The 27,250-nt window shown below is 37.6% G+C and overlaps 1 protein-coding gene across 3 annotated transcripts in view; it reads right to left on the reverse strand.

Moving 5' to 3' along the window:
• smap1 (small ArfGAP 1) overlaps positions 1-27,250 on the reverse strand; it is a 78,362-nt gene that overhangs the window by 26,265 nt on the left and 24,847 nt on the right. Inside the window, exons 2-6 of one of the 3 annotated variants that reach the window (XM_066697366.1) lie at positions 23,119-23,252; positions 21,711-21,796; positions 18,832-18,907; positions 13,455-13,529; positions 11,301-11,384 (exon numbers count right to left, since the gene is read on the reverse strand). In XM_066697366.1, the coding sequence (XP_066553463.1) occupies positions 11,301-11,384; positions 13,455-13,529; positions 18,832-18,907; positions 21,711-21,796; positions 23,119-23,252 (455 nt within the window). The remainder of the gene's footprint in view (positions 1-11,300; positions 11,385-13,454; positions 13,530-18,831; positions 18,908-21,710; positions 21,797-23,118; positions 23,253-27,250) is intronic. The other 2 variants (XM_066697367.1, XM_066697368.1) reach the window with 2 other exon arrangements.

Below are 27,250 nucleotides of genomic sequence, written 5' to 3' on the forward strand. Positions count from 1 at the left end.
AAGAATTAGGATGATTCTAAAAAAAATCCTTAGTAAAATGTATTTCAGTAATATAATTGTGCTTGGGTAGGAGAAGAGATATTCAAATTAAAAATCGCTAATAAATAGTGACTTGCAAAAGCCCCCACTGGAATACGTTACAAAACACACCTAGCAATACCTTGAGAGCAAAGGTGAAGAATGCCATCCAGGGAGACACTTTTATCCATCCCTTTAATCCATCACTTTCGAGCGGGCCTTGGTAATGGTGGTAATGGTGACAAATTAGGTAAATTATTAGTTAAATGAAGTAGTTAGGAACCCTGGCTGAGAAAAACAAGCATTGCAGCCCTTGAGAACGAGTAACTCTAGTTGATGAATTTCAGTTGGATTTTTGTAGTCTCACAAAATGGGAAAACAATGGGAAGACCAACTGCGAATTGTGCATCTAAAGATAAGTGCTCAAGCAACAATCTGAGTGAAATTAAAAATAAATACGTAAAAGGTTTCTGCTGCCTCCAAATGAGACGAAATGTCACTCTTAGGGGTAGGATTACTTGCATTAAGTTGCCCATGCTAATTTTCTATCTGCACATCAAAGTTATTCAAAATTTGTTCAGAAGGCATTGCTAATGGCAGCTAAAGCAGCCTTGTTTTGCTCTTATTAAAAGACAGTAGTCACTTTGCATAAAGTAATTATATTTAAGCCTTTTTACCATCGTATTTGCACTAGATCCCAACAGAAGTCCCCAAAAGCAGAGGGGAGAAACTTCAATACTGCCTCAAATCAAAGCTGCTGTGGTCCGACATTGAGGCGTTTACATTTTAAAAAGACTATCTGACTCTCAATCTATAATCTTATCTGCCTTTTCTCCCCCCCTCCACCATTAAAGCACATACTAATGGAAGACTACCAAGCCGAGAAAACATTGCTTGAAGGCTTCCAACAGCACTCCGATAAAATTTAATTAAGATTGTTTTTTCAATAGTAATCCGCTAAGTATTTTCACAACATGGAACAAAGAAGATTTATTTATGAGATCTATATGTATAAAAGATACCCCTGATCCAATTATAATTCCTACTCTTTACAAAATACATCAATAGACTTTTTTGTTTTAAATCAAGCTGTCCAAATGACATACTACAGTAGCTAGTGCAGAGCCCTATTTTCAGACTGCAGAAATACAGACCGTTCTCACATTATAAACAGAATAGGTAATTGAAGAGTGCAGCAGACTATGCGAGACCGAGGCATCACCTAAGTTGCAATTTTGGTTTCAATTGTAGACCACAGCTGCATGGTGCCTTTGATACAAACACTAGTGTGCTGCTGAACTCAAAGAGAAGAGACAGAGAAACAATGCTCAGGGGAGCACTTGGGAAACAGTTCCAGCTAATTCTAGAATCTTAAAGAGCTCTAAATCCAGCAGTTATTGATTACCCACCAGGCTGCTGTCAAATGTATTGATTAGCTGCTTGCAGGTGTACTATCCTAGGCTACTTATGTGTAGAATGACTACGGGGATTTGCACTGGTTAGACTGAGACACGCTCTGCTCAGACTAGGCTGCTCATTTGGGTTCGACTTCACCAACCCCATTCAGGTAAACTCATTTTTGATTGATCTGGTGCAGCTCGTCAGCAAATGAACAGAAGCGATTTTGCCCTTAAATTTTATCAAAATCAGTTTTCCGGTGCACGTCAGCATCAAAAGCCAGCAGACTTTTCCTGGAGTGTAAAATGGCTTCTAAAGCACTTCATTAGACACCACAGGGATGTTATCGCTCTTATTTTAATAGCCAGTTTGTTGCTGTTAAATCTGCATACATAAACACGGAGAAAAATAAAAGGATAAACAACAGATAATGGTTTCTTTCCAGCCCCGCAGAAGGCAACTGTAACGTTCTGCAATACTACTTAAATCACCATTAACATCCTGTCTCTCCATACCTCTACACAACAATCTTATTCAATTACACAGAGATGGGAAGGAGCAGCCAAACGTTGAGAATGCCTTCACTGGAAGGAAGGCTGTTGTCCAGACAACTGTAATGGATCCACCTGGGCGACAGGCCAACTTGAAGACAATGAATGCCCTCTGGAAAATGGTCTAATGATTCTGTTAAGCTCCACTTCTTTGCATATATAAGCTCTCAAATGTTATATTGTTGATAACAAAAATCAATTCATCAGCCATCTTTGAGTAAAATCTGCAGATACTCCAAGAGATATGGATTGAAATTACAAATGGCCAATGTTGCTCAGCTCCACTTTGATACATTTTCCAATCTCAGGTGCTGGATTTGCCTAAATCATCAGTGCGATTGGCAACATTTCTTTCAGCTACATATCTATCAGTTTTTCTAAACATTCATTGGGTTCATTTTGGCATGCAAGACACACACACAAATCAGATAATATGCTTTCACTCTGCTATACTGCACCTGTGGAATGAAACCGGCACAGCCATTCAACATTTTCTTGAGGGTATCAAGCTAGTTTATTACAGCTTTTCCACGTTTTTTTTTTTTTTTTCTTTTTGATTATTTGGGTGCAGTCTTTTCAAAAATACTTGATTTGATCTCAACCTTTCATGAGAACTTCTTACAGTACAGTAGCGACTGTGACAGAAGGTCAAGGTGACCTCTTTTCATGGCCTCCTGTTCAGTCAGTGACTTAGCCTTGAGCTAGAGTTGACGTGATGTCATATGTTCAAATGTCTTATTAAAAGCACTCTCCTCATCACATCAGGTTACTGAAGCTGACAAGTCTATTTAGGTGCCCCGTATACAATAAGTTATTCTGTCACTGACAGCTATTGCCATTCTCTCCTTTAATTACCTGCTGCTTCCAGACACTACTTGTTAATAAGCTTCAGTGTCAGGGTCACTGCGGTTTACAGATATAGGATTTTGTATTACTTTGGCTGTTTAGAAGGAAGGCGCATTGCAGCTAAACCAAATATTGAGTGCTTCTACTCTGTGGGTAAATGCTATTAATGAAAATATAGCACTTTCGTGTTAGTAAAAGCAGCGAATATGTATGTCTATAAAAAGAATGTTGATGTAAATAACTGTAAATGTACATACATTTTCTTAAGGTTCTAAGGGACTCAGACCAGAATTGATATCTTTTACACAAATTCCTGTCAGGTTGAATACAAATCAAGGCATTCACCTTTCAGAGGCCTACAGGCAGTTTTCAAACCCACGGAATGCTGAATGCAGTCTGTCACTTATAAAAAAATAAAAAAAAAAGACCAGAAAATTATGGAAACGTCAGAAGTCAGAATAAAGCAAAGAGGAAGTGATAGGACCATGTCAAAATACGCTATCAAAGCCCATGCACACTAACCCCAGAGCCTTAGAGATCTTCACAGTGACACTTTCTAAGCATCATGGAACCTTGAGAGAAAAAATAAAAAAAAATGAAACTGCAGACACCGATTTGAACTTTGTCCCTATAATGTGCACACCTTTATTTTTCCCCAATTGCTCATTTTGGTGAAGGGGGTTAATCTAAAGATTCGGCCTTGAATAAGCATTTTTATCATACGGCATTGTAGACATTGTTCCAATTGGCCAGAGGACTATCTTGACAATTGCAGCCGGAGTGAGTTTTGAAAAATTTCCATAAACACTGAACCTGAACATTCGATTCAACGCATGAGCAACCCTGTGAGGACACCATTATGAAACTGTACAGTGCCAGTCAAAGAACATTTTAGCACCATTCATATTTCGATGAAAGTTCTCTCTCTATCATTTTCACACAGATTTCAGGAATTGTCATCTGTTAAATGTAGTAGTGATTATGTAGCACCATCAGATCCAAAGACAATTTATATGGTATGCAACTGGATGTTTCTGCATTAATGAAGAAGATACTGCAGAATCCAAGTGGGAGCAGAATCAGGTGAAACCGAGTGAAATGTCACACACAGTAAGGATACCGTTTCTTTAATTGTTGATGCATCTAAACACATCTAATTTACATGATTTGCAGAGGGCACTCAGAGGCCCTAAAGCGTGTTACTCATCACATTAGAAACCAAACGAGGCAGTGGGAGCCGATTGCAAAATCTTGCATTTTATCCCAAATGTATCCTGAGCAAAACGTAAAGATAAAGGGTTATGCAGATTATTTTGTAAAAGCTATCCATCAGCATTCTGTGATTATATCACCATTCAATTACTTTTTCACCGAGATCAAATTTCCAGAGGCATTGCCACCTTAGCTCCACAAATCATTAAATTGCCTCGTGTAAAAAAATAAAAATAAATAAAGAAAACCTGCACTCCACCAGTTTAGTAATTATTGCAGTCAGCTGAGAGCAAACGCCTCCTACTCGGTCATCAAGTAACTGTTACTTCACTCTGTTCTATTACTTAAGAACACAATTTGGTACATGTTAATTAAAACGCAGGAGAGATGCAGAGCAGAGCGCGATAAAGAAATTCGCCCACACTAAACATCTTTTTGTGTCACCTACAAATCATTTAATAATCTTAATAAGTGAACAAATGCTCCCAGACAGATCGGTAGGCCTACCATGAGAAGAGTGTGTTGTATATAATACCACACTGCTGGAGACAAAGCAACTGAACAGCATATGCTCTGATACAGAAGGCATTCAAATGAATACATAATCCCCAATCTTTTGCAGTGTATTGATTAAGCCGATACGAAAATAGCATAATTATACCCCCCCATCATCATTACGGACAAAACTGATGACAATTTCTAATGCAAAATATCATTTAAGAAATAAATTGCTTGTTAAGACGTTAAGAACTAAGGAATTAGGAAAATTTTACAGTAGTGATACAATGATCCATGGTTGACATTTGTTACAGCTTTGGCCCCAGCCGTGAATATCTCATCAGTATTAATTATGCATTGTACCTGGGAGAGGTTTCAAAGAGAAAATATAACCTGCCAGTGTTACCCATATATTATCATGAGAAAAACTAGAAAAGGTAACGGATATTTTTATTTATTTATTTTATAACGCATTCACTGGGCAGAGTGTATTTACTTACTCATAAGGGGTGAAGATTGAAAAACAAAAAAGGTGCATATTTTACAAATGCAAACTAGTCCCACTTATATTTCTGTGACAAGGCAAGAGGTTCTTCAATCCTCGCCTATTATAAGTATGTATATCGATCACATGACTAACACATTTGGAGCCGTAGAGAAGTGGGCTTTTCACCATTTTCATTCAAATCAGCCTGGGAGATGCATGTACACAACCTTGATTAAAACTACTGCAGCTGGGGGGAAATCTTATTTAATTGTAAAATCATGAGGCGCTGCATTAGTTTATCATTTGTGATCCGGCACTTCACCTGCAAACCTCCACCAAAAAATTACATTTGCATGATCCAAAGTAAATGTCAGGGTGGCAATAACATCTGTGATATGGGATTCTGAAGTAGTTTAAATCTAGATACAACAACTGTTACCTAGGTGTTATGATCCCTAAAGAAATGAACAGCTAAGCAATCGCTACATTTCTGTGTGGGTGTTATACTTTCCTTTCAACACCAATGTCCCACCCAAATCCCAGACATATACACACATATGCATAAACAATGTTTTCAGTTAATACAAACACTGACAATTATGCTATGAAATGACCTAAACTGAGGACACTATAGCTGGTTTATTTAACGATGTAACAGTCAGAGAAACCCCAGTAGGCCGCTGGGAAGAGACGAGTCCTCTTTGGTCAATTCAAACTGTTAATCAATTAAAATGTTTTTAACACAGCGCAATCATCGCAAACTTTGCAAATAATTGTCTCCGTGACCCTGCATACAAGGCATCGCACTGTACTAAATCCCAAGTGAAAGCTGAATTTGACATCCACTGTGCCAGGGAATCAAGGAAGATAAAGAACATCCATGCCACCAATCAAAATGTAATTATAAGCTTTTTGTGAATGATGAAAAGGTAAAGGAAATTTATCCAGATACATTTAGAAAGGCCTTTTATTGTACACATTAATGCAAACATGCAGCCGCTATTTCAATCACCATTGCAAACTGTACATTGTACATATTATTATGAGGTCTTTGTATAGTCACATATCTTTATCCGACCTGTTAAAATTAGAATGCAACTGCAGCCAGACTAAATTTACAATAAGTGCATTTTGTTCCTAAATCTCATTCTCCGGGAAAATCCTTTCCACCGATTCCATTATAACCGGACCTTTAATGTATGCGCTCTATGATGCAATTTGCAATCAAAGCCTCTCAATGTCGTTGCCGGCATTTCAAATTGTAGTTTAAAATCAGCAGTAGAATAAAAGTATTAAATCAGCAATGGTTTGAGGATACACGACCCCATGATCCCCAGATACCCACGATAAAAAAAAATATATATATCTGAACTCAGCTTCTTGAACTGTGACCTTTGCTAAGTTAAAGCACTGTAGGCCAAACCCTTTACGCTAAACATGCCTTGACTTGCGGTCATGCCGATTTCACACAGGGATAATGAAATTGTGAGCTGGTGAGAGCTAGTATCGCATTTGTTCGGGTCTGGATATGGCAATAACTGTGATGAACGACACATTTTGTTCACCCTTCCTTCAGGGTTGGTTTCCTGCCAGTTTGAGGGCTTTTGCACTGATGTTGCAACGGAGGTGGATTTAAATCCAACTGTCTAGTCAGACAGTGTGGAAAGGACCCGAGTCCTGTCCTGCATCACTCCCAGTAACATTGAAGTGTCATTGAACAGATGCCAAGTTCTGAACTGTACTGAACAGGAAAAAGATAAAGAAAATAGTAAAAATGCAGCAGTGACACAGTTAATCCTCTTGAAGGTGCTTTTCCAAGGGATGTCCAATTTAGATTTGCCTCGTTTTCAATCTCTGTGCTAGAAGCTCCAACAAAACTTCAAGTTTAACTTTAAATTTAACCCAGACACTTCCTAAATGGTGTAAAAACAAAATCGCAGGTATAATGCACTTTAAACGAGAAATTTGTGTCTCGTCCAGTCTTTGATAATTAATTTATAGGATGTAGCAAATAAAAACATAAGCAGAAACTGCATTTCTACAGGGATGGTGGAGAAAGGCTTCCATACTAAAGCACCGTGAAAGGTGGCCCGTTTGGACTGCACTGAAATGCCACAAAGATGTTTCTTCTTGGTTCTGTGGGCTCCCTTGAGAAGCAGCGTCTCGCATGCAAGACCCGCTTCTCAGGCAACTCCCCTTGGAAAACAGACTTTTACACACTGATGGCCAATGAAAATGGAAGCCGTGTGTGAAGAAGGGATAAACTGGCTCTAGATGATAGAAGAAATCCTCTCACTGTCACACTAAGGAGCAGCCACCATGTTCAGGTTAGGAATGAGACGCATCGTTTCCTTCTTAAAGCCGGTGCAGTCGGAGACTATCTGGGGTTATGATAATATTTCTTGATTAAGTCTCTTCATCAGGCATCTCTTCTGAGATTGCATATCAATAATGCCAAATATAATGACAATGTAATTGAAAACATGAGGGAGCAGCTGTTAACGTTATAGCAATTTAATGAAATGGCAGCTTTAATACCATCGACAATGGCAAGTGAGGAGCTACCACTTTTGATTACAGACCTTATCAGTGAAAATCAAGATGTCTATAAATAAATGCAAATAGTGTGTGCACACTAGCACATATTTCTTCATCATTAAGAAGACAGAGGCACTAATCAGTTTGACTGGGGAGAAACCATTTGAAGACGATAAGTTATTGTGATGGTTAATTGTGAAATGAATGATAAGATCAGAATACTATTAATACCTACGGTTATCGACACACATTCTGCACAGAAATCCCCGAAAGTAAAATTAAACGCCGTTGTTTTTTCCTTTGTACAAATCTTGTGGGAGTTGCCATGGTTTAGTATCGCAGTTAGAGGAAAGCAATTTAGCTAGAATGTATTTAATATGAAAAGTTTGAAGAGAAACCTGTAAAATGGACAAAACCTTCCTTTAATGAATAAGTCCTTCTTCACCGGTTTCTCCACCAAAAGAGACACTTCACCCGAGATGACTTCAACTCCCCCAGTGCTTCAAACACTCATCTTTACGATGAAAATAAAACACAGCTCAAGTACATTTACAAGTGTCACCTAAACTGAACATCAGCGCCAGCACTTATTTTTCTTGTCCATGTGTTGCGTGTATTTTTTGCTTTTTCAAATTTGTGACCCAGAACTAAGCCTTTTATCGGGACCTTGCAGTTTTCACAAAAAAACTAACATCTTGCAGAATGTTAAACCTAGGTGGACGAGATCTCTGCATCAATTCTTAAAAGGATGACTGAAGAGTATTTCTTGGAGGAAAAGATTATGCGGCATGGGTTTGCTGTGTTGCAATCTGGTGTTCTACTTTTAATGTACAAAAATGTTAGTAAATGTCATCTGACTGACTGAAAGACATGTTCTGATTGGCTAAACTGTGTCACATGGAGGGAGAAACCCCGCCCTTATCAAACTCCTTTCCTTTTCCCATTCTCTTCCATTCTTGATGTACGTTTAAAGTTGAGGATATAAAAGGGTTGATTCCTGCAGGTGATAAAGCATGACAGACTTCTGACAGAGAGAGAGAGAGAGACACAAATCGTCTGGAGGTGCTTTAGCAGAGTGTATTGTGAATGAACCATTCATTTCTGAATGTATTTATCATATAATGAATCTTGTAAATTAGTGCTCCGTAACATGATCTAGCAAACAAACACTATATAATGTTGAATCAATTAAGTATTTATATTTCTCCCCCACCCCCCACCCAAGAAATACTGTTCAGTTTTCCTGTGCACTGGCTTAGTTTAAGGGTTTAAACTTTCGGACTCAAATGTAACTTTGCAACAGAAAATCACAACTGATTGTATTAAACAAAGGTGGCAAACAAAAATATAAGTGCTAAAAACATAAACCTTCAAAGACAAGCTTTCCATACCACCACACCACCTTGCGTCAGCCTGATTTCCACTGGGTCCGATCATAAACGATATTACTCTCTGCCAATAATAGGGCTGCTGTTGCCGAGATAAACACCGTATTACTGTTTTATTCAGGCTTTAGTATTCAAGTCACGTCTATGTCAGAACTCATTCTATTCCTGTAGCTGAAAGTACAGAACTGAAGCTGTCACTTTAATCAATCTGCTATCCAAGTTTAGGTCAGCAAACAGGGCAGATTTTATTCTTTTACTTATTCCCAGCATGCTTTTCCAAACTTTGAGTCCCTGACAAGGTCAGACGGAGATTGCCCCTGCAGAATTCACCTGTCTCTCTGCCAAATCCCTGGAATGAAAACACTAACCAGCCAGCCAGGCTATGAATAAAATTTTACGGGATTCCATTCGTTGTCACATTATAAAAACCTACAGTGCTTTGATCTATGTAGAAATATGTATTCAGATTAGATTGTAATCATGATCGACAAATGAACATGGCCTCTGATAAAATATATATTAAAACACAACATGGATGTGAATCTGCAACAGGCTTTTTGGCCGGCATGTTCTTGGAGTGCATTTTCAAGAATCACCTTTAAATGCCATGAGTGTGTCTTTATCAGTTGACATCAGGCAGCAAATACATTGTGTGGTAGTGATATAGATACAGGTTGTGCTTAACTTTATTTTGACAATTAATCAAATAGACTACATACACATTTTACATTGATGTGCACTATGCTTTTAGAAGGCAGATTTAAAAAGGCCCTGCAAAAACTAAACACAGAAAAGAGTTTCAGACAATTCCTTTTCCCTATTCTCAATTAATCGTCCATTTTACCCAATATTCTGTATAGGTTTTCATTTACATCTCCCAACCTTAAACTGTAGCTCATTTTGTTTTCAATAAGTAATTTCCAAACGAATCTTTTCACCTCATCATATATGTAGTGTGAATCTTACACAAACTAGGTAAATTAATTCTGTGGAATTCTATTCTTATTAAAAATGTATTCAAGGCAGTAGGATAATCAACAATTTTTTAAGCCTAATGAGTCAGCTTTACAACATGTATAACAAGTAGATGCGACTTATAAATAACTATTGTGAATAAACGTATGTAGTAAGAGGTAGGTAAAAAAGGTGTTTATTCATATTTCACAAGGGGAATGGGAGCTACTGATTCTTGCATATTTTTCCCTCCAAAGTAGGTACTGGGCATTTAATGAGAAAGTGAATCCCAATCTTCACTTTCACTTCAGAGAAAGGCAAGTCCATGGGGCTAAGTGAGATATGTCTATTGATGTCAGTTTTCTTTAACTCTCATGGCTTCCTAATGATACCTCACAGATTAGCCCAAGCTGCATTGGCAATTTCAGCGCCGGCTAACATTATCAATGCTTTTAATTAATGATGTGGTTCCAGGCACAGAGCACATTAGAAAAGGATATTAGTATGGTAACCTTTTCAAACCCAATTCCACTGATGTGTTCTGGGTATAGGGGATCAGTGATTTATGTCAATTTCTATATTGCTGTGGGAAAAGAAAGACCCACTTCCTTACGATGGGTTATGCAAAACTCACGGTTGAATTTAAACTGCTGACTAACCTGGTCTTCAATCCAAATCTCTAAGCAGTTATAGACATCGAAAGAATAACAAGCAAAACACCAACAACTGGCTAGACAGAGGTTATACTCCCTAATAGCTAGTTAAAGGTGATAAAACTCATACAGTGGCTGAACTATTAAGTACCAAGTGCTGATCCCAGATGCTGAATATAAAAACTGCTTTTTCGGGAAATCTAAATGACTCCTATAAAGTATATTTCTCAATGGTCAGAACAATCTTCTGTTATGGACTGGTATGTTAGATTAGCCAGTAGTTGAAGTATTGATTTTGTTATGGCTTGGCTTGAGTGACATCTTGAGGTTTCAGCCTGGAAATGGGGTTAAAGGCCAAAGAAGATAAAAGCACATACGTGGCAAATAACTTTTTGCTAAACAGATACATAAAGTAAGAAATAAATGTCCTTATTTTTTATATATGAATAAACAAAATATAGAAAATCGGAGTCGTTTTTCGGATAGTCGACGATGTAGTGTTGGAAGATCACGGTCAAATTAAACATAGAAAATGAAACCGTATTCTTGCAGCAGGTAAAATCAGACCGTTGATATGGTGAAGGCGAGTCATAAGCCCTGAGGAATTAAGAGAATTACAATCTGAATTCTTCCTGTCCACTCATGTCAAATGAACAATTAAAGGGAAAGTGCCCTGGGGGTGCAATTCCAGTCTATCAATTTAAAAACACAATTAATTTTAAAGAAAAAAAAAAGTAGACAACTGGTTGCCACTTACAGCTTTTACTTTCTCAAAACAGGCAGACTTGTTCTTCTCTGGTTCCTTCTCTCTCTTTTCCTCTTTTTTCTTCTCCTTTTCTTTCTATTGGGGGTGAAAACAGCGTGTTAATAATGGCTCCAGACCTCACTGTGAAAATGGTTCAAAGCAACAACCGAGATATTAAACACTTTAGACTACTTGCCAGATACCTGCTTTGTGTGATACCAGTTTTATTGGTACAATTAATAATTTCATTACCTTCCTCCACTGACAATGTAGCTCAGACCTTGATTAATTACTTTGCTCCTGCTGACTGTAAATTTTTACTCAGTACCGTACCAGCAAACGCAGGCAATGGAAGGGAGAAGAAAGGAAAAGAGAAGAAAGAAAAGCTTTCCTAATTGAATGCAACTGACCTCAAGAGCAGACCGTGGCAGAATATGAAAGAATAACACTAACCTACAAATGAATGCATGCCATCTGTAAATCAATAAAGGTTTTCTGATCAATCACTTTGTAGGCTTAGATCTCTCAGAGGCCTTTATGATAAGGAACATTAGTCACATCTCATTTAGGAATTAAGGCTGGGGAATGGAAACCCAGTCAATTCAAAGCAGTTCGCCACTTGGGTAATAAGAAAACAGACCATAAAGGGATCAAAGAGTGCCATTAAAGCTTTAAAGAGCATATTAGTCCTCATAATGCCTGACCCACTTTATATTTGAAGGAATCCTTTACATTTGACATTCAAAAAATGTTTTTCTTCAATGATATTTCTCGCTATTGTTCTTCAACTTGATCTTGAAATTTAAACCCTTTAGGTCTTGTTTACTTTTGGTTCCATTTAATTGCTTGCTGGTTCCAAAACATCCCAGTGAACAATATTAATATCTAAATGCAGACTCAAAGTCTAGAATATGTGGTCCAGGAAACCCAGTACAATGTCTCAACGTGCAAATCTGAAACCATGTGGATGTCTTATATGACAAAATGTATATATGCAAAATATATGGTTCATTCTCCCAAAACATGTACCACTGAGGGTGATCAACATTTTTGTATGCCATTTTGTCACATGCTTTGTAGTCAAAAACACGAGTATATTTTTTTTAAACAAATTGCTCTGAATTAGTCTGCCTTACTTATTCATTACAAAACAGAGTTTAGACTGATAACATAACTAATTGATAACAAAATAAAATTTAGATCGTTAATTTAACTTATTCCTCCACAGGTTGAGTTCGAAACACTCAGTGTCTTTAAGCACAATTGTTTTTGCCCATCGTAGTATTGAATAGAAACTACAGAGTCGTGATATATTATCAGACTAATATAAATCACAGAAATATAGTGTCGGTTTCATACAAAGTTGCATGAGAATGCCTGCAGTGTTATTCAATAATTAAAAATAATTTGTTTACGCGAGCGCGTTGTCCTGAAATCATGTTCAATGGGTACCTGAAAGCTACGCATTTTCTTGCACTCGGCATCCAATAAGAGCATTTACAAATAACCTACTGTCGGCGGAAAAATTACAGTTGCTTCATTTTGAAGGGTTATTATGTGTAAGGAGTGGAAAGAGCGATTTTGTCTGTGGCATCTCATTTGTGATGTGGTTACAAGAGAGACTTCAGTCAGCAAAAAATATGCCAAACAGGTACCAAAATGTTAATGTTGGGTGTGCCATGAAAGAAATACACACAAACATTGCCGCCGCCATTTTAAAAATGTGACATCCACCCTTTCAGTCTCTCATGAACACCCACAGATGCATGCAGACATTGTTAATTTTAACACATCAACATGATCAGACAACCAAGAACACAAGAAAATATTTGTTTATATACTTTTTGTACACCTGTTTGGTGTCTTTGTTCCAATCCAAACCCTAGGGGGGTGGTAAAAACATTCCACTAACACAAAATGTAGCTGGGTGATTATCCTTTTTCATGCAGATGTCTTGAGATAAGGCATTTCATAATTAAAAATATAATGGATAATGACATGTTCAATTTTTGACTGTCATGTAACACTAGAGGAACATGTTTTGGGAGAATGACCCATATATGCAAGACATTAAAATACATACGAAAATATTAAGATCTGGCAAAAAAGCAAAATCGGTTCTTTGAAAGCAATGCAAGACAGGTGCAGTAGAGCCAGCGCAAATACCTCCAACTTGTTTTTCTCAGCAGCTGCAGGCAAGGAGGGAGAAGATACAGAGGGCAGAACAGCATCAGAAGACTTCTGCGCAGTGGAAAAGGGAAAACAGAGAGAGTGAGGAAGAGAGAGCTGAAGCAGATGAATAGAAATCAGAATTAATAGGCAACAGCAACAAAGCCTATCCAGCATCTTATTATTCAGCCTGTGAGTGCTTAGGGAGAAACAAAATAGTGAGTTACTCAGAATAAGAAAGCTTTATGGAAAACAAATGTTCCCTAATGATAAACGAGTAGTAGAAAGCCAAAGTACATTATTCTCCTTGGTGGCAGATGATTCGACTTGAAATGAACGAACATCTATCTAAAGAACAAACCAACATTTTCTTTCTAAAACGCTCTCCTGGTGCAAAAAAGGCAAGCTCAGAATTGTACAAAAGTTAATTTGGTTTTTGATGCTTTCGTTTCCCAGTGTGAAAGAAAATTGTTAGCCAGTGACAGATTGAACAAGCTGATGGGAGCCATCATAAAGTTATTAATCCCTTTTCACAGCCAATCTGTATCTCGGGGACTACAAGGTTACCCTTTTTCCAGACGTGATTATTACTTTGTGCGTGTGTGTGTGGTTGTGTGTGTGTGAACAGCTCGGAAGATGGTTTGATGGAGGTGCATCAATCATCACCAACACAACACAGCAATTCTCCTGTGGAAACCAGTACCCTGAAAGAATTACTGGGCCTCGGCCAGATGTCTTACTGTGGTTGCATTTGATCACTTTAATGAAAGCATTACCTTGCCATTCTCTCTACAGATAACGTGCAACAAACTTTTTTCCACAAATACCCACTAGATCTTCTCAGTAATAAAGTCGACATTCTCTATACTCAGTGCTGTCAATGCTGCCAGCAAGACAGAAAACTTAGAACAAATGGGACCATTATGGCTCAGGTTATTGCAGAGTGTCAAAGATACCTATTATTTAGCTGATGGATTCTTTCATAATCCTTATTTTATTAGGTTAGCATCAGCAGAACATTTTCTTTGGATTCATTAGAGACTTACTAAGTAATACTCTTCAAACTTCTTACATACTTGCCCATTAATAACAAAAACAGTGCACCAGGGGAAATAACCAGTAGTGTAAAATGAAGCTGTAGTGAGGCAATGAAATTGCCAGTCGATATGCTGTGACAGCAGGTATCTCAAATTGGCCTCAGTGTTGTTGTTCATTAAATCTACAAATCTAGGGAATATTGCCTCATATGAGATGTATGGCTTTTCACTGTTTAAATACCTGATAGTGTCATTTTCTGAGTTTTAATACCAGAGATGTTTAGTTTTTTTCTTTTCAAATTTAATGTAAAAAGGCAGAAAATGTGGTTATTTCAAAATGGTCTTATGAATTCAGCAATGAGGGAGAACAAAATTATATACATTTTCCTCACCCCGGTGTAGCAGTTTCAAAATGGAAAAGCCAAAATTATAGAGGTTTGGAATAACAATCTGAGATCAAATCAAGATCACGACCAAAGCAAAACTTTAACCCACCAGCGAAACGCAAATCACGAATTTGGACCCAGTGTGTTGATTTATAAAAACTAGAAAGAGACTTCTAACAATACATTACATTTTTCTTTTCTTTTTTTTTTACGAAAGAAAGATTTATACTTTGTCATTTGTGGGTAGGTAAGTTTTGACTTAGCCAAGCCCTCGGTGTAAAATTGATCTAAACAGTTCTAGATTTTGACTCCGATGTTTTGACTTCATAACTAGAGGGAAAAACACCAATACATTTTATTCCCCCGTGGTATCACTTTAATTATGCAACAATTCTCAGGCTGGTACAGTGCACAACATAGTTCTGTTGACAGCCAAGCTTGTAAAGAGGATTTCCAAATGGTTTGAATCTTTGTCATTAGCATAGGAAACGTCTGCCAAATAATTTTAATTAACAAGATTGTCCTTGTTTTTACTTTTCAAAGTCCTGTAATTCATGTTACTTTACTGCATATTAATGGCTTCTTCACACTCTGAGAAGTATATTTAATATTTTTCTTGTTTGTTTTCTTCATGTATTTTAGCGCAGAATAGTCCCTGGAGTGTGGCAGTCTTTTGGTTTCCATTCCCACCAAACTCTCATTGCTTTATTATCATTATCATATTTACACTGCAGTGAAATGTAGTGACAAACGTGTGTGAATATGTATACAAGGATGCTTTAGAAAGACACAAGAAAACCTTTTAAATCCAGTATTATTGCTTGGGCCTTTGAGCACAACACTTCTTACTCCTACAGTATATTGCTCTACACAACGGTACATACAAGTGCTGCCAGAAAGTCGCATGTTTACTGTAGTAAAACCAAAGTTAAAATCTGTTCTGAATTCTATTCCTGAATTCCCAACTGAAACAAGCATGTCATATATAAGTGTAGTTTGTTATTACAGATGAAATTACATTTGTAACCTTTCAGAAACCTTCATTTCATGCTTGGTGTCAGCTCTCTAATTGCATCATCTCAGTGCCCAGAAGTGAATAACAAATTCATTATGAGGACTTTTTCATTTGGAAAAGGGGAAAATGTAGAGGGGGTGAGAAACAATGCTTCAGCAAATTTGGTTAAATCAAATAAAATACATAGCTTTGGGGGAGAAAAAAAAAAAAAAAAAAAAGGGATTTCTTTCAGTGCGGTTCCTGTGTGACCTACAAGGCTTTTTTCAGAAAACACCTGGCACAACATTTCCCATTAGGAATTTAGTATGAAATCCAGCACATGACACATCAAGCGGATCTTTACAAGACACAAAACCACATATAGGAAAAGTACATTTTAAAATGCTTTTTCACTGCTTGCATAATTTCTATCATGCTGGAAAAATGTACAAAATGCATTTCTCGAAATCCATAAACACACACGTGGGGCATGGATATGAATATGCATGCAAGCACACATTTATTTACACCTTTACTGCTTATAGTTAATGGTTGATAGATTTTTCCCCTCATGATTCAGAATTGTTTGTTTGACCTCTAGCTCATTACATGGTTTTGCGAATGTTATTACAAGCAGTTATTTCAATTTTCTTTTCATTACGTCATTTCAGGTTCTCCCTCCTCTCATCTTCCAAGCTGTCAGATACTGTTTACACTCCTACGACTACAAGCCTAAAACTCTGGGGAATATCTGTATCCCTGAACCCTGTGACCGCCACTAATGGCCACACAGAAGCAAACCTCCACTAAGCAAGATAGTTTCCCGTTTTTGTGTCGGATGACAGCTTTAAAGAGCAAACGTCTCATTCCTGAAAATCCCCAAATTAGCCAAGATAAAACTAATTTTTCCTGCACACTTCTCAGCTGAAGATTCTTCTTGCTTCCCCAAAAAAAACAAACCTCTTTCAAATTATATATAGACTTAACTTTAAGATAATTGTAAAACCCCACAGAGTTTCTTTAACCATGTTTACTTTTATTATTTATAAAACTTCAAAATCGCACCAGCATGCCTTTTCGTATTACAAACCTGATATCATCTGAACGATCAGGATTCATTAAGACATTAAGCCTTTTCAGTCTGCTCCGCCGCACCACAGGGAAAGTGCTTCCCCATAACATTCGGCCTCCCTTCTAAAACATGTTTAAAACACAGCCTTTTTTCTTCTCCAAGATAACCAAAACTGATAATGAGTTGTTGTTAATAATTAATTTGCATATAAAAGCCAGTGCTTGAATTTCGTTGAGAATGCAGCTCTCAAATTACTGAATTACAAAGTAGTGTGTTAGGCGTAACCTTGCTTCAAGGGGAATAGGAAGAACAAAAAAAACAAAAAACTGCTCTTTGATTTTGTATTTGTAAGAAAGCAGGAACCACTTGGTCGTATTTTTAACATCAGATCATTTAAACTGCAGAACAAAATCTTTAATATTGGCAGATAACAATAACATCCCGACTGATTTATCAATAAATGGGTAGTCTAGCATAATAAAAACAACAAGGTCATTTCAAGAGGCTTGTAAAATGGGATTTGTATTAGTTGCCATTTACTCTATTGTTTTCGGACTTACTGGGTGAGACCCAGTCCAATTCAAAATGTGTTTCATAAGGAAACGCTTCACCTACTTAGGTTTGTCCAATGAAAACAGAACAGTTTGGCAATATGATAAATAAGGGAGCAACAATTGCAAGACATTAACAAAAACCTTCCTCTGTGTTATTTGAAATCAGGAATATATCAATTACCGAAAGTAATTAATGCATTTAACTGCCTACATTTTGTATGGTTTTAATTCAACCTGGTGTTTAAATTGTATACCCTGCTGTGTGCATTTTTCAGCATATTAGGTGAAGGAAATTTCCTGAGGAATAGAAATATGGAGAAATACAATGTAATGGCTTACCTAGAAGTAGCCCAAAACAGAACAAAACAAAACCGACAGTTGTTCATCCAAGCACTGCTTTGGTTTAGAACAATCTTTCCAATCCATGTGGAGCTTTTTATAGCAAATTCTCTTGTAAGTGGTGACAGCTCCCTCACTTAAAAAAAACACTGTACAGGTATACTATCCACACACTCAAAACAAACACACAAACATACCTTTCTTAGCAATTAAAAGGCACAAACAACCAAGCACAAATAATGAAGGTAATGTGGCTGAAGACAATTAACCACATCACTGAGAGGTAAGCAACTGACAAATGGGAAACGGGCAGACATGCCATAAACACTTCCGAGCAAGTACATCAAATTGATGCTTCTGAAGAGATTCGATGAAGGGAATTGGGTGGTAAAAGATAGACCTTGGTTTAGTCTACAAATCACCCAATAAAAAGCGGGGGAATTTATCGGCACCATTTGGAGATTAATCAAGCAAGAATTCACTGGCTGATAACTTAAATCATTCAAAACACAGATATAAATCAAAGGGTCTGCGTGAAACTGCTGAAAGATAATGGTTTGTCCACCAATGCAAATCACTAAAGGGGATAGTTTTTTTCCCCACCCCCCCCATGCTCTTTTCTCAGTCGTCTGTCATTGGCTGTGAGGAGTCTTGCTAGGGATCAGTGCTGGAGAATGACAACTCAATGAAACAACCATACATACATGAATGTGTAAGGATTCTAGGTTGTCATTTCTTCCCCCCCCCATTTGTTTTTGGTTTGGAGTTCATCGGCACAGTAATTGCATATTAATTGCTCTTACATATAGGGGCATACATTTAAATGTTGATATATTTTAAATGGCTTAATTTTGTAATCTAGATTTGCCACTCCATTACTTCTCGGGTTTCATTAATGTTCATCGGATTTAATTTAACCCCGACTCCCATAACTAGACATCTCTCAGGTATGGGGAAAGAAAAAAAAATAAATAATGGGAAGTCATACTTACAATGGTTCCGTTCATCCCATTTTTGTCGTAGTACTTTTTCTTTTCGTATTTATCTCTGATGAAGAACTCCACGGCTCTGAAGAGGATCCAATTAAGGAAAGCAGAAACTATGCTCATTAAATAAACAAGATAGCAATTAATGTGCACCCCTCACCTTTTCATGAGCATGGAATAGCCCATTAGATAAGAAAATGAAACTACATGTGAATGGCAGCATTAAAATAGCGATTTCCTTCCAGGCCAACGGCAGCGGTTAAGTAGCCCACTTAAGCATTTTCAGGTAATTTCACAGTCCACTGGTGTGTCTATGGCTTTCAGTTTACAGCAACACATGAAATAACCCATAACAGTGTTCAAGAGATCAATAAAGCAATGCCTTTCAGTTATAAACATTAAATCCCCGAAAGTAAAATAAGTAAACAATAAATTAGAAACCAACAAAGATAGATGGTTTAGATTTTCAGAATTTCTGAGGTCTAAAAACTATACAGTAACCAGCAATGACAAAGTGTAAAGCAAAAACCAAACACACCCGAGACAAGCTTTTCAAATCGGGGCAGAATCATAGCGGGATTTTTTATAGGTACGCTGTGAAGAGATTGTTATATATAGAGCTCTGGAAAAAATGGAGACCACTTAACATTGATTTCAGAACTTGAAGTGGTCTCAAATTTTTTCCAGAGCTGTGTATGTGTATATAAATAAAATATATATATATATATATATATATATATATATATATATATACATACATACATACACACACACACACACAAACTAACAATAAAAAATGCAAAAGCATAACCTGAAACAATTTGCAGGGCCTGGATCTAAGCTTTGATCCCTTGCCACCTGCACAACAGAAGCTGATTAAATCCACGGTTCGAAGGCATTATTGGATTTGCACCTTCATGAAACTTTGATCACAACACAATTGTACAACTAATAAAAAATGTATGACTGCAGGGTGGGGGAGGTTGCACAGAAAACGAAAGAACTCCTCCAGCCATAATATTCAATATAAAGCCAGTCAACGCAAAAGGGGAGAGAGGGCCGTTGTCATGATTATGAAATGAAAGTTAGCAACTTTGTCCCACAGCTAGAACAGAGCAAAATTATTATGGTTTACGCTGAGAAACAAATGGAAAAAGCCCAACAACAGACTATATTCAGACATGGGAGGAAAAAAAAAAAAGTGTTAACGTTAGAATTAAAGTGGTTCTCAGACATCTACAGTAGTATGTACAAAGTGTTTTGTTTTGCCTTTTTATGCGTTTCAGTGAGTATGTCACAGAAACCAATTGCTATTTTACACTTGCCCTCTAGGTCCCCAAATTAGTCAAATCACTTATTACACATAATATTTTGCTATTGGGCCATATCTAGGGCATTTGAGGAAATAACAAAATATACATTAAAAAAAAAAGCTATATTTTTTTCAGATAAACTATGTAGTTATTACAGTCAAATTGAAATCCAAAAGTATTTTGTGAAGAGTTAACCTCAAACATCCAGATGAATATAGTTTGATGCTTAAGAATATTGTACGGCTGTGGTCAGCATATGAATGAACTGATTTACATAACCATACTAAACATTATATTAGAGATAAGGGCATCTTCCTTGAGAAATTCAATTACAGACTGCAGATGCACATAGAAATAGAATATGTGATTAGCCAAGCTGTCACACGGCTTCAATTAGAATAATAAGGTGGAAACAAAAAAACGATAACATTTATCTGGAACTCTTAACATGAAAAAAGAAGGCAAACATTTTCTTTTACAGAAATTAACTTAATACAGGTAAGGAACATTAACCTATTCATGTCCTAGTAGACCCCCATATTGCAAGACCCTGTATTACACTTCTCCTTAAGTGAAAGAACTCGGTCTGTGTCAAAGGGTGTTCTCCAAATTTACTGCCCTACTGGACTAAACTTCCTGGCCTTAGACCAGAACTTAAATCTCAGGTATTCACTTCACCCAAAGAAAAGGCAAAATCCCCATCTCTGGTATCAAACACTTATCCAGAGAAACATTCATTGGCTGTATTCTGAGCTCATTTCAAAATATGACTGTTCTCTTAATGGGAAAGCATTATTCTGTGGGACAGGCATTTTCTTGAGCAAGCTGATCACAGGACAAAATATCCTTCAGTTTGGATCACCAACCTTCAAGGATTAAAAAAGTGAGCATCTGCCTTAAATGTACTGCAGGCTGATGAAGTAAAGTTCACAATTGGGATACTAACCTATATAGAAGAAAATGTCATGCTTTGATAATATGGGACTGTTCTAGAATGAAATTTAAACTTGAACTTTAATATTCATATTAGATGTCATAACATTTTAAAGCCATTTAGGAGCAGAGCCTTTGGAATATTTAAATGTGTTTGTTTTTTCCCCTCTATGGAAGAAGAACAGGCAACCCAATTTAAATGAACGCCTTTTGATATATACAAGCCATCAGAAACCAGGCAGGGTGAAGAGAAATGGAGAATATTTGAGCAGATTGTGCGGTATAATTACACAGATTTAAAGGCTGCAAATGCACAGACTGTCTTCTACACAGAAGTGCTTTTTGTCTTCACATTATATAAAGAACCCACTAAAAAAAGGTTGTTAGCTGCTAGATGATACAGCCTCCATATTATTTTCTTGGCACATTTAATTTTTTAACTGTTTTGCACAAAGAAATACTGATCCAAGGTAGGAAATGTCTCCATTTTATAAACATGTTTTGCTTTAACTATGAAACCCATTGTGCTGTGACTGATATGTTATGTATATTGTTCTTAGTCAGAAAAGAAAAAGAAACAAAATCAGTTCACTATTCCCTATTCAAAAATGAAAAATGGCAAACTCAGAGAAAGGATACTGGTCTGTTTGAGGTCTTCTGAAGTTGTCTGGAAGATTGGCTTCGTACAGTTTTCTGGCCCTGGTGTTGCCCATATCCTGCACACTCTACAGAAAAGATGAAAAAGCATCAATAACAGGTCAACAACACTGTACGGTCTGATTTTTGCGAAATCTAGCTTGAGAACAGCTATTCAGAATCTCAGAAAGGGTATTTTTGGACAGACTATCAATTTTACACAATACCCCCTTTCTGTTACAACAGCAGCAATGTTCCCAAATAACAGTTTATTCAGAGAAGACTTTACAAATGGATACAAGAAAACCTTCCTGTTTTGCACAACACGTTAAGTGCACAAATAAAACTCTGGGAATAAATCGAAATCAAGAATAAAAGCTAGGTAATTGGAAGAGATTTATGCGGAAATCTGATTTTACAGTGCATGAGTCATTACTTGGATACAATGAAAGCAGTTAAAGCTCATTTTCGCCGCTACTGTATACATTTACAAAACCATTCTGCCAAAAGAACTTCAAACGCCGTGCTTTGAGACTTGCAGGGTGGTATTCCTGAGACAAACACAGTACTACAACAAAGGGGAATGTTTTGATGGCATGTGCAATTAGGGACAATTGGCCAAGGTTTTTAATACCATCCCTTAAATCTTGATCAGCTTCTGCTCCTGACTGACATTCTTATATGTGCAGTAAATTTACATGCACATGAATAAGGTATTTGGACGAATATTGGATGAAGATCTGAAATTTACAAAAGCAATTGGATTCCCAGTGGAAGAACTGGTAAGAAAAATAGCTAGGGGGGGGGAGAAAAGGCTTATAAGTTACCCATCAAGAATTAATTACCCATAAAAACATCAATTTACATTAAGAAAAGAGATGCAAGTCCCTCTTTCTGACTGTTCAATCCAGGAAATGAAAATGAATTATTAGACAAATGCATTTGTGAAACAGTGTAACTGGAATATACAAGAAAGGTTTAAAGCCAAAATATGAATAATAAATTAGAAATAAAAATCAACAAAAATGTACTACATTATATGGTCCAATCATGACTACTCAAATGAGTAGTTTCCATCTGTATCTTTAAAAATCACAAAGATATGACTCTCAGGGACAATATATTGTTTCACCGTTACCTTTCGAGATGTACAGGCATGAAGTCAAGGTAATTTAGTTCTGATGGCACAGTCCAAAGTATGTGGGGAAACAGGGTAGCAAAAAAACAAACTCCAACCAAGCACTGAAAGATAAGGCCCTTTACGGATTTTGAATAAGGTATAAAAATCATTACCACTGTCTATTGACATACTGCCTCATCAGCCGAGCCAACAGAGGTGAACCCATTAACACTCACTGCAGCAAACGTGCTAAAGAAACACGACGTTCAGTCTCGGATAAGAGCGCCCTACCTGGATCTGTTCTGGCGTCCACTGGTCCAGATTGACCGACTTGACCCGGGATATGTGGACGCCTAGATTCCGATGTATTCCAGCACACCGGATACAGATAAAAACGCCCAGATTCCAGGAAGCCCATCTTGGACCTACATAATGAAAACGACATGTTAATATTCCTTTATCCAAACAGAACAAGGTTTCATGCACTGAATAGTTTCAAATCACCAACATGTAACATCAACAGGTATGAAATTCTTGGCTGGGTAGAGGAAGATCATAACTCTAATTATGTAAAATATCAACAGTTATTATTCTTGAGGTGCATGGCTGAACAGAGGAACTTTTGTGCCTCTTTTGCGTTTCCGTAACACTCTGTAGGGAAATACAAATGTGAACAGGGGCCGCAGAATGTGGTTTATTATGCTAGCACTCTTTTACTGTGGTCAATGAATTTCCCCACAAGCGCCACAAGTTTTTCTGTATTTGTAACTTTCCATCAAGTCTGTCAGGACATGCAAGGCACCCTGTAGAAAAAGCTTAACATTTAGTCAATATGCTCGGTGAAAGCAAAGGGGATTTGGAAACAGGACTGACAGTTACACGTTTGGAAACTGACATCTTGGGACGAAGAAAGTGACGCGCTATAAATCATCCATGTTGCGAGAAAATGGATTTTTGCAGCTCCTTGGCCGGCTATTTTATCTCCAACCGTCAGCCATTTTGGGACAGATTTAATTCTGAAGATGCTTTCCATCACCAGAATTAAATGTAGACCTTGCAAATGAATCTTTGGCTTCGGAGTGGGGAAAAATAAATAAAATGAATTGCTGTGCTTCAGAAGTCACCCTTGTTCAACTTAAAAACATCTGGAGGCTTTTAGAAAGCTCCCCCTTGTTGGAGGAAGGAAATGGCTTTGTAATTTATCCTCTCAACCATTCATAGCAAATGAACCAAAATCATTTTCTAAACACACATTTATCTACATCATTGCCTTGACAGAAGAAAACCATTTATAACAAAAAAAAGAAAAAGCTATTAGCATAACAAATCTGTTTTTTTTTTTTTTTTTTTACATTATACATAATTCACACACAGGACATGATTAGACCTCAAATTAATTGCTACCTCCACTTTGTATTCCATCATGAACAAGATGTATATGCATGTTAACAAGAATCTGAACCTTTAAAGTGCGAACATGCAAAGAGAAGCAACTGCACTCGTTCCCCTCACCCCCCCTTTTAATTTGGATGCTTAATTGGACAGGGTTGTTTTGGGAACATCTTTGAGAAACCTGCTTTTGGGCTGAGCCAGTTAACAAATCACACAATGAGGCAATTTCAAACGGTTTGGCAGCAGTGTATTGAAAGAGATTAATAATAGCAGGAAAGCAGATGAAAAAAACAGGTATTCATATACTTACACACACAAAGCCTAACATATCGCACACTATAGAGGTTGTAACTTGTTGTTAAATGTTTTTGTTAGTCCTCGATAGCCAGATCGAGTCGGTGCTCCGATTCAATGCCAAAACTCTCATATGCCACCGAGAATTGTAAGCAAATTGAAATATAAAGATAACAAATGCCTACAAAAAAGGCAAGGGATAGAAAATGCAGCTTAAATACCCTTGGTGCTCTAGAACTTGGTGGCTGAAATCAAGTAGTACATCTGGATCTCGACACACACCCATGCACCAAGACTTACTATACCCAGCTGTGCTGCCAAGATTGCACAGCAGTCCCCAGAGCCAGGGATAGCAGTTAAGTGATTGTGAATGGCTATCAGAAATGGTAAACTAATTAAAGCACACTCCTTTCAGAATGATGAGCGGCTAAACATTCAGTGCCATTTTAGATCTCTACCTAGCCATGGACAGGAGAATGAAAGCAACTTTTTCCACCGGCATTGTGATGGGGAAAAAGCTCATGTCACCTGACAGGTTCTGTTGTGGCCGTTTGAAATTGAATTCCACGCCTGGCAGGCAGCATGGCAGCAAATTGTAGCCACCGTACCCTGTCCCTTGCCTACGAAAAACGGGTGGCACAAAAATCGGGACATGCTCGCAAAAGGCACCAGAGCAGCCGCTAATAAAAACAAACAGCCTTAATTTGCCATCACGCCTATGTGTCACATCACCCCCCCCGCCCCCGCACGCAATTTCCCTTTCTGTCTCGGCAGTCCAGAACCCAGGACCCTGTGACAGCTCTCACCGGCAGTCAACAGCCATCATCAATGCACTCCATCACTCAGCGGCCTGACACGCCAAGCTAGACATCACATCCCAAACACATGATGAGATCTTTCAAGATACTACAATCTATTTCCACTTGCATGATAAAAAAAATAAAAAATGCAGGCAAGAAGCATAACCGCTAGATTTTATCTACACGCACAATACTTTCTTTACACTGCCTCTATGCCACATGAAAAATATACATCTGCAGAAAAAATGAGCAGATAAACCCTGCCTTCCACTGTTGTACAGGAAAAGATTAACGGCAGCATGCTTCTTTTCTGTTCCTGCACTCGTAAAAGCTAATCCTATATTGTAAAGCAACAGGAAAACACCGCTTTGTGACACGACAAGACAAACCAAAGCTATTCCAACGAAAAGTGGGCCTCGGTACAATCACTCTCGACTCTAGTCTCCTGGTTCTGTGAGAAAAGGAGATGTAAGCATCGCTACTGGGGTTTATGCACATCAACCCTGCATAGAGGGAAGGTAAAAAGTACAGCCCTCTTTTAAGTTAGCTGCAAATTCATCACATTTTGGCAGGCAACCCATACAAGAGCCAGTTGCCAGTGTGCCACACAAAACGAACACTGGTCCAGTACAGTGATTTGAAACCAAAGGCCAGGACCACGAGCAGCTGGCAAAATGTCACCTTGTACTCGGACTCCTGTAAAACCAGCACCTTCTAAGGTCATTCATAAATCACCCGTAGGATCTGAACATCTGTCCCACTGTCGGTATTGATTCCTTATATTAGTTATAGCAGGTGCAGAGCAAAAATGGCTTGTACATCATTAATCATGAACTTCTTTGAAGGTTACGCTGTATTACTATACACGGACAGCAGGGCTTCACCTGCAGATGTAAGCTTTCTGATGAAGCAGCAGGGGCACTACTGGGGTTCACATGCCACTCAAGAGACAATGATATATATATGCCACTAACCAAAAATAATGCAGTCCTTGGGAGGTGAAACTGTTTTAAATCAAACTTGCTTTGGCATCCAGCATTTCCACTTTGAAACCAGCTCTAAAAAAAAATGCTGGCTATTTATCGGACAATCGTCTGGTCATTGTGTAATGCTTAGGAAAATGCAAAATGCAAAATAACCAACTATGTTATACATTTGGTAAGTAATACGAACTGTAAACTTTTAAATAGTTGGAAAAGATTTTGGAGATGGATGGGAGTTCTTGCTTATAGAATAGGCTCAAATGAAACCTAAAAAGTAATCAACAGATTTAAACTGTCAACATTATAACTAAGACTTGCAGATTACTTTTTATGCATTGAAGATCGGAGTGAAAGTTCAAAAATGCAGTTTCAAGATTAACAATTGCTACACCCTTTTTCTGACCTTTCTATTTTAACTATGGTGCGAGTGATTTGGCAAGTCACCTTGTCTGACTACTGTAGCTCCTTGAGTCTTTTAAATTTGTATTTTTTTCATCCGGATCAGACTTCTGCAAGGCTGTCCCAGAGATCTGAACCAAAATTCACTTCCTGCTATACAGACACCAGGCCAGCTGGAACAGCGGTGTAGGAGTCTCTTTGTGTCCCTAAACTCTTCTTGAAAGATCGCCCATATCACTTTGTCAATGTCACCCTGCTGCAACAAGAGTGCATTTGTCAAAATTAACAATAACCTTATTCTTCCTCTGACCATTCAGCTATAGAAAACATGCACTGGAGGAGAAAGCGCTTTTCATAGATTTCATTTTTTTCTCCTTTTTAATCCTTGAAAGAAACTGGGGATGTAACATATTTCAGGATTTTTGTGTGTCTACACAAAAATGCTGAGCAGATCTTTGATAAAGATCTTTTGATAAAGCTGTAAATGTAGGCCTACTTCAAAGTATTTTATTGTATTTTGGACATTTAGCCATTCAATTATTTTATGTAATGTGT

The sequence above is a fragment of the Amia ocellicauda genome, chromosome 23 (genome assembly GCF_036373705.1).
Source record: "Amia ocellicauda isolate fAmiCal2 chromosome 23, fAmiCal2.hap1, whole genome shotgun sequence".
Taxonomy (NCBI): Eukaryota; Metazoa; Chordata; class Actinopteri; order Amiiformes; family Amiidae; genus Amia; species Amia ocellicauda.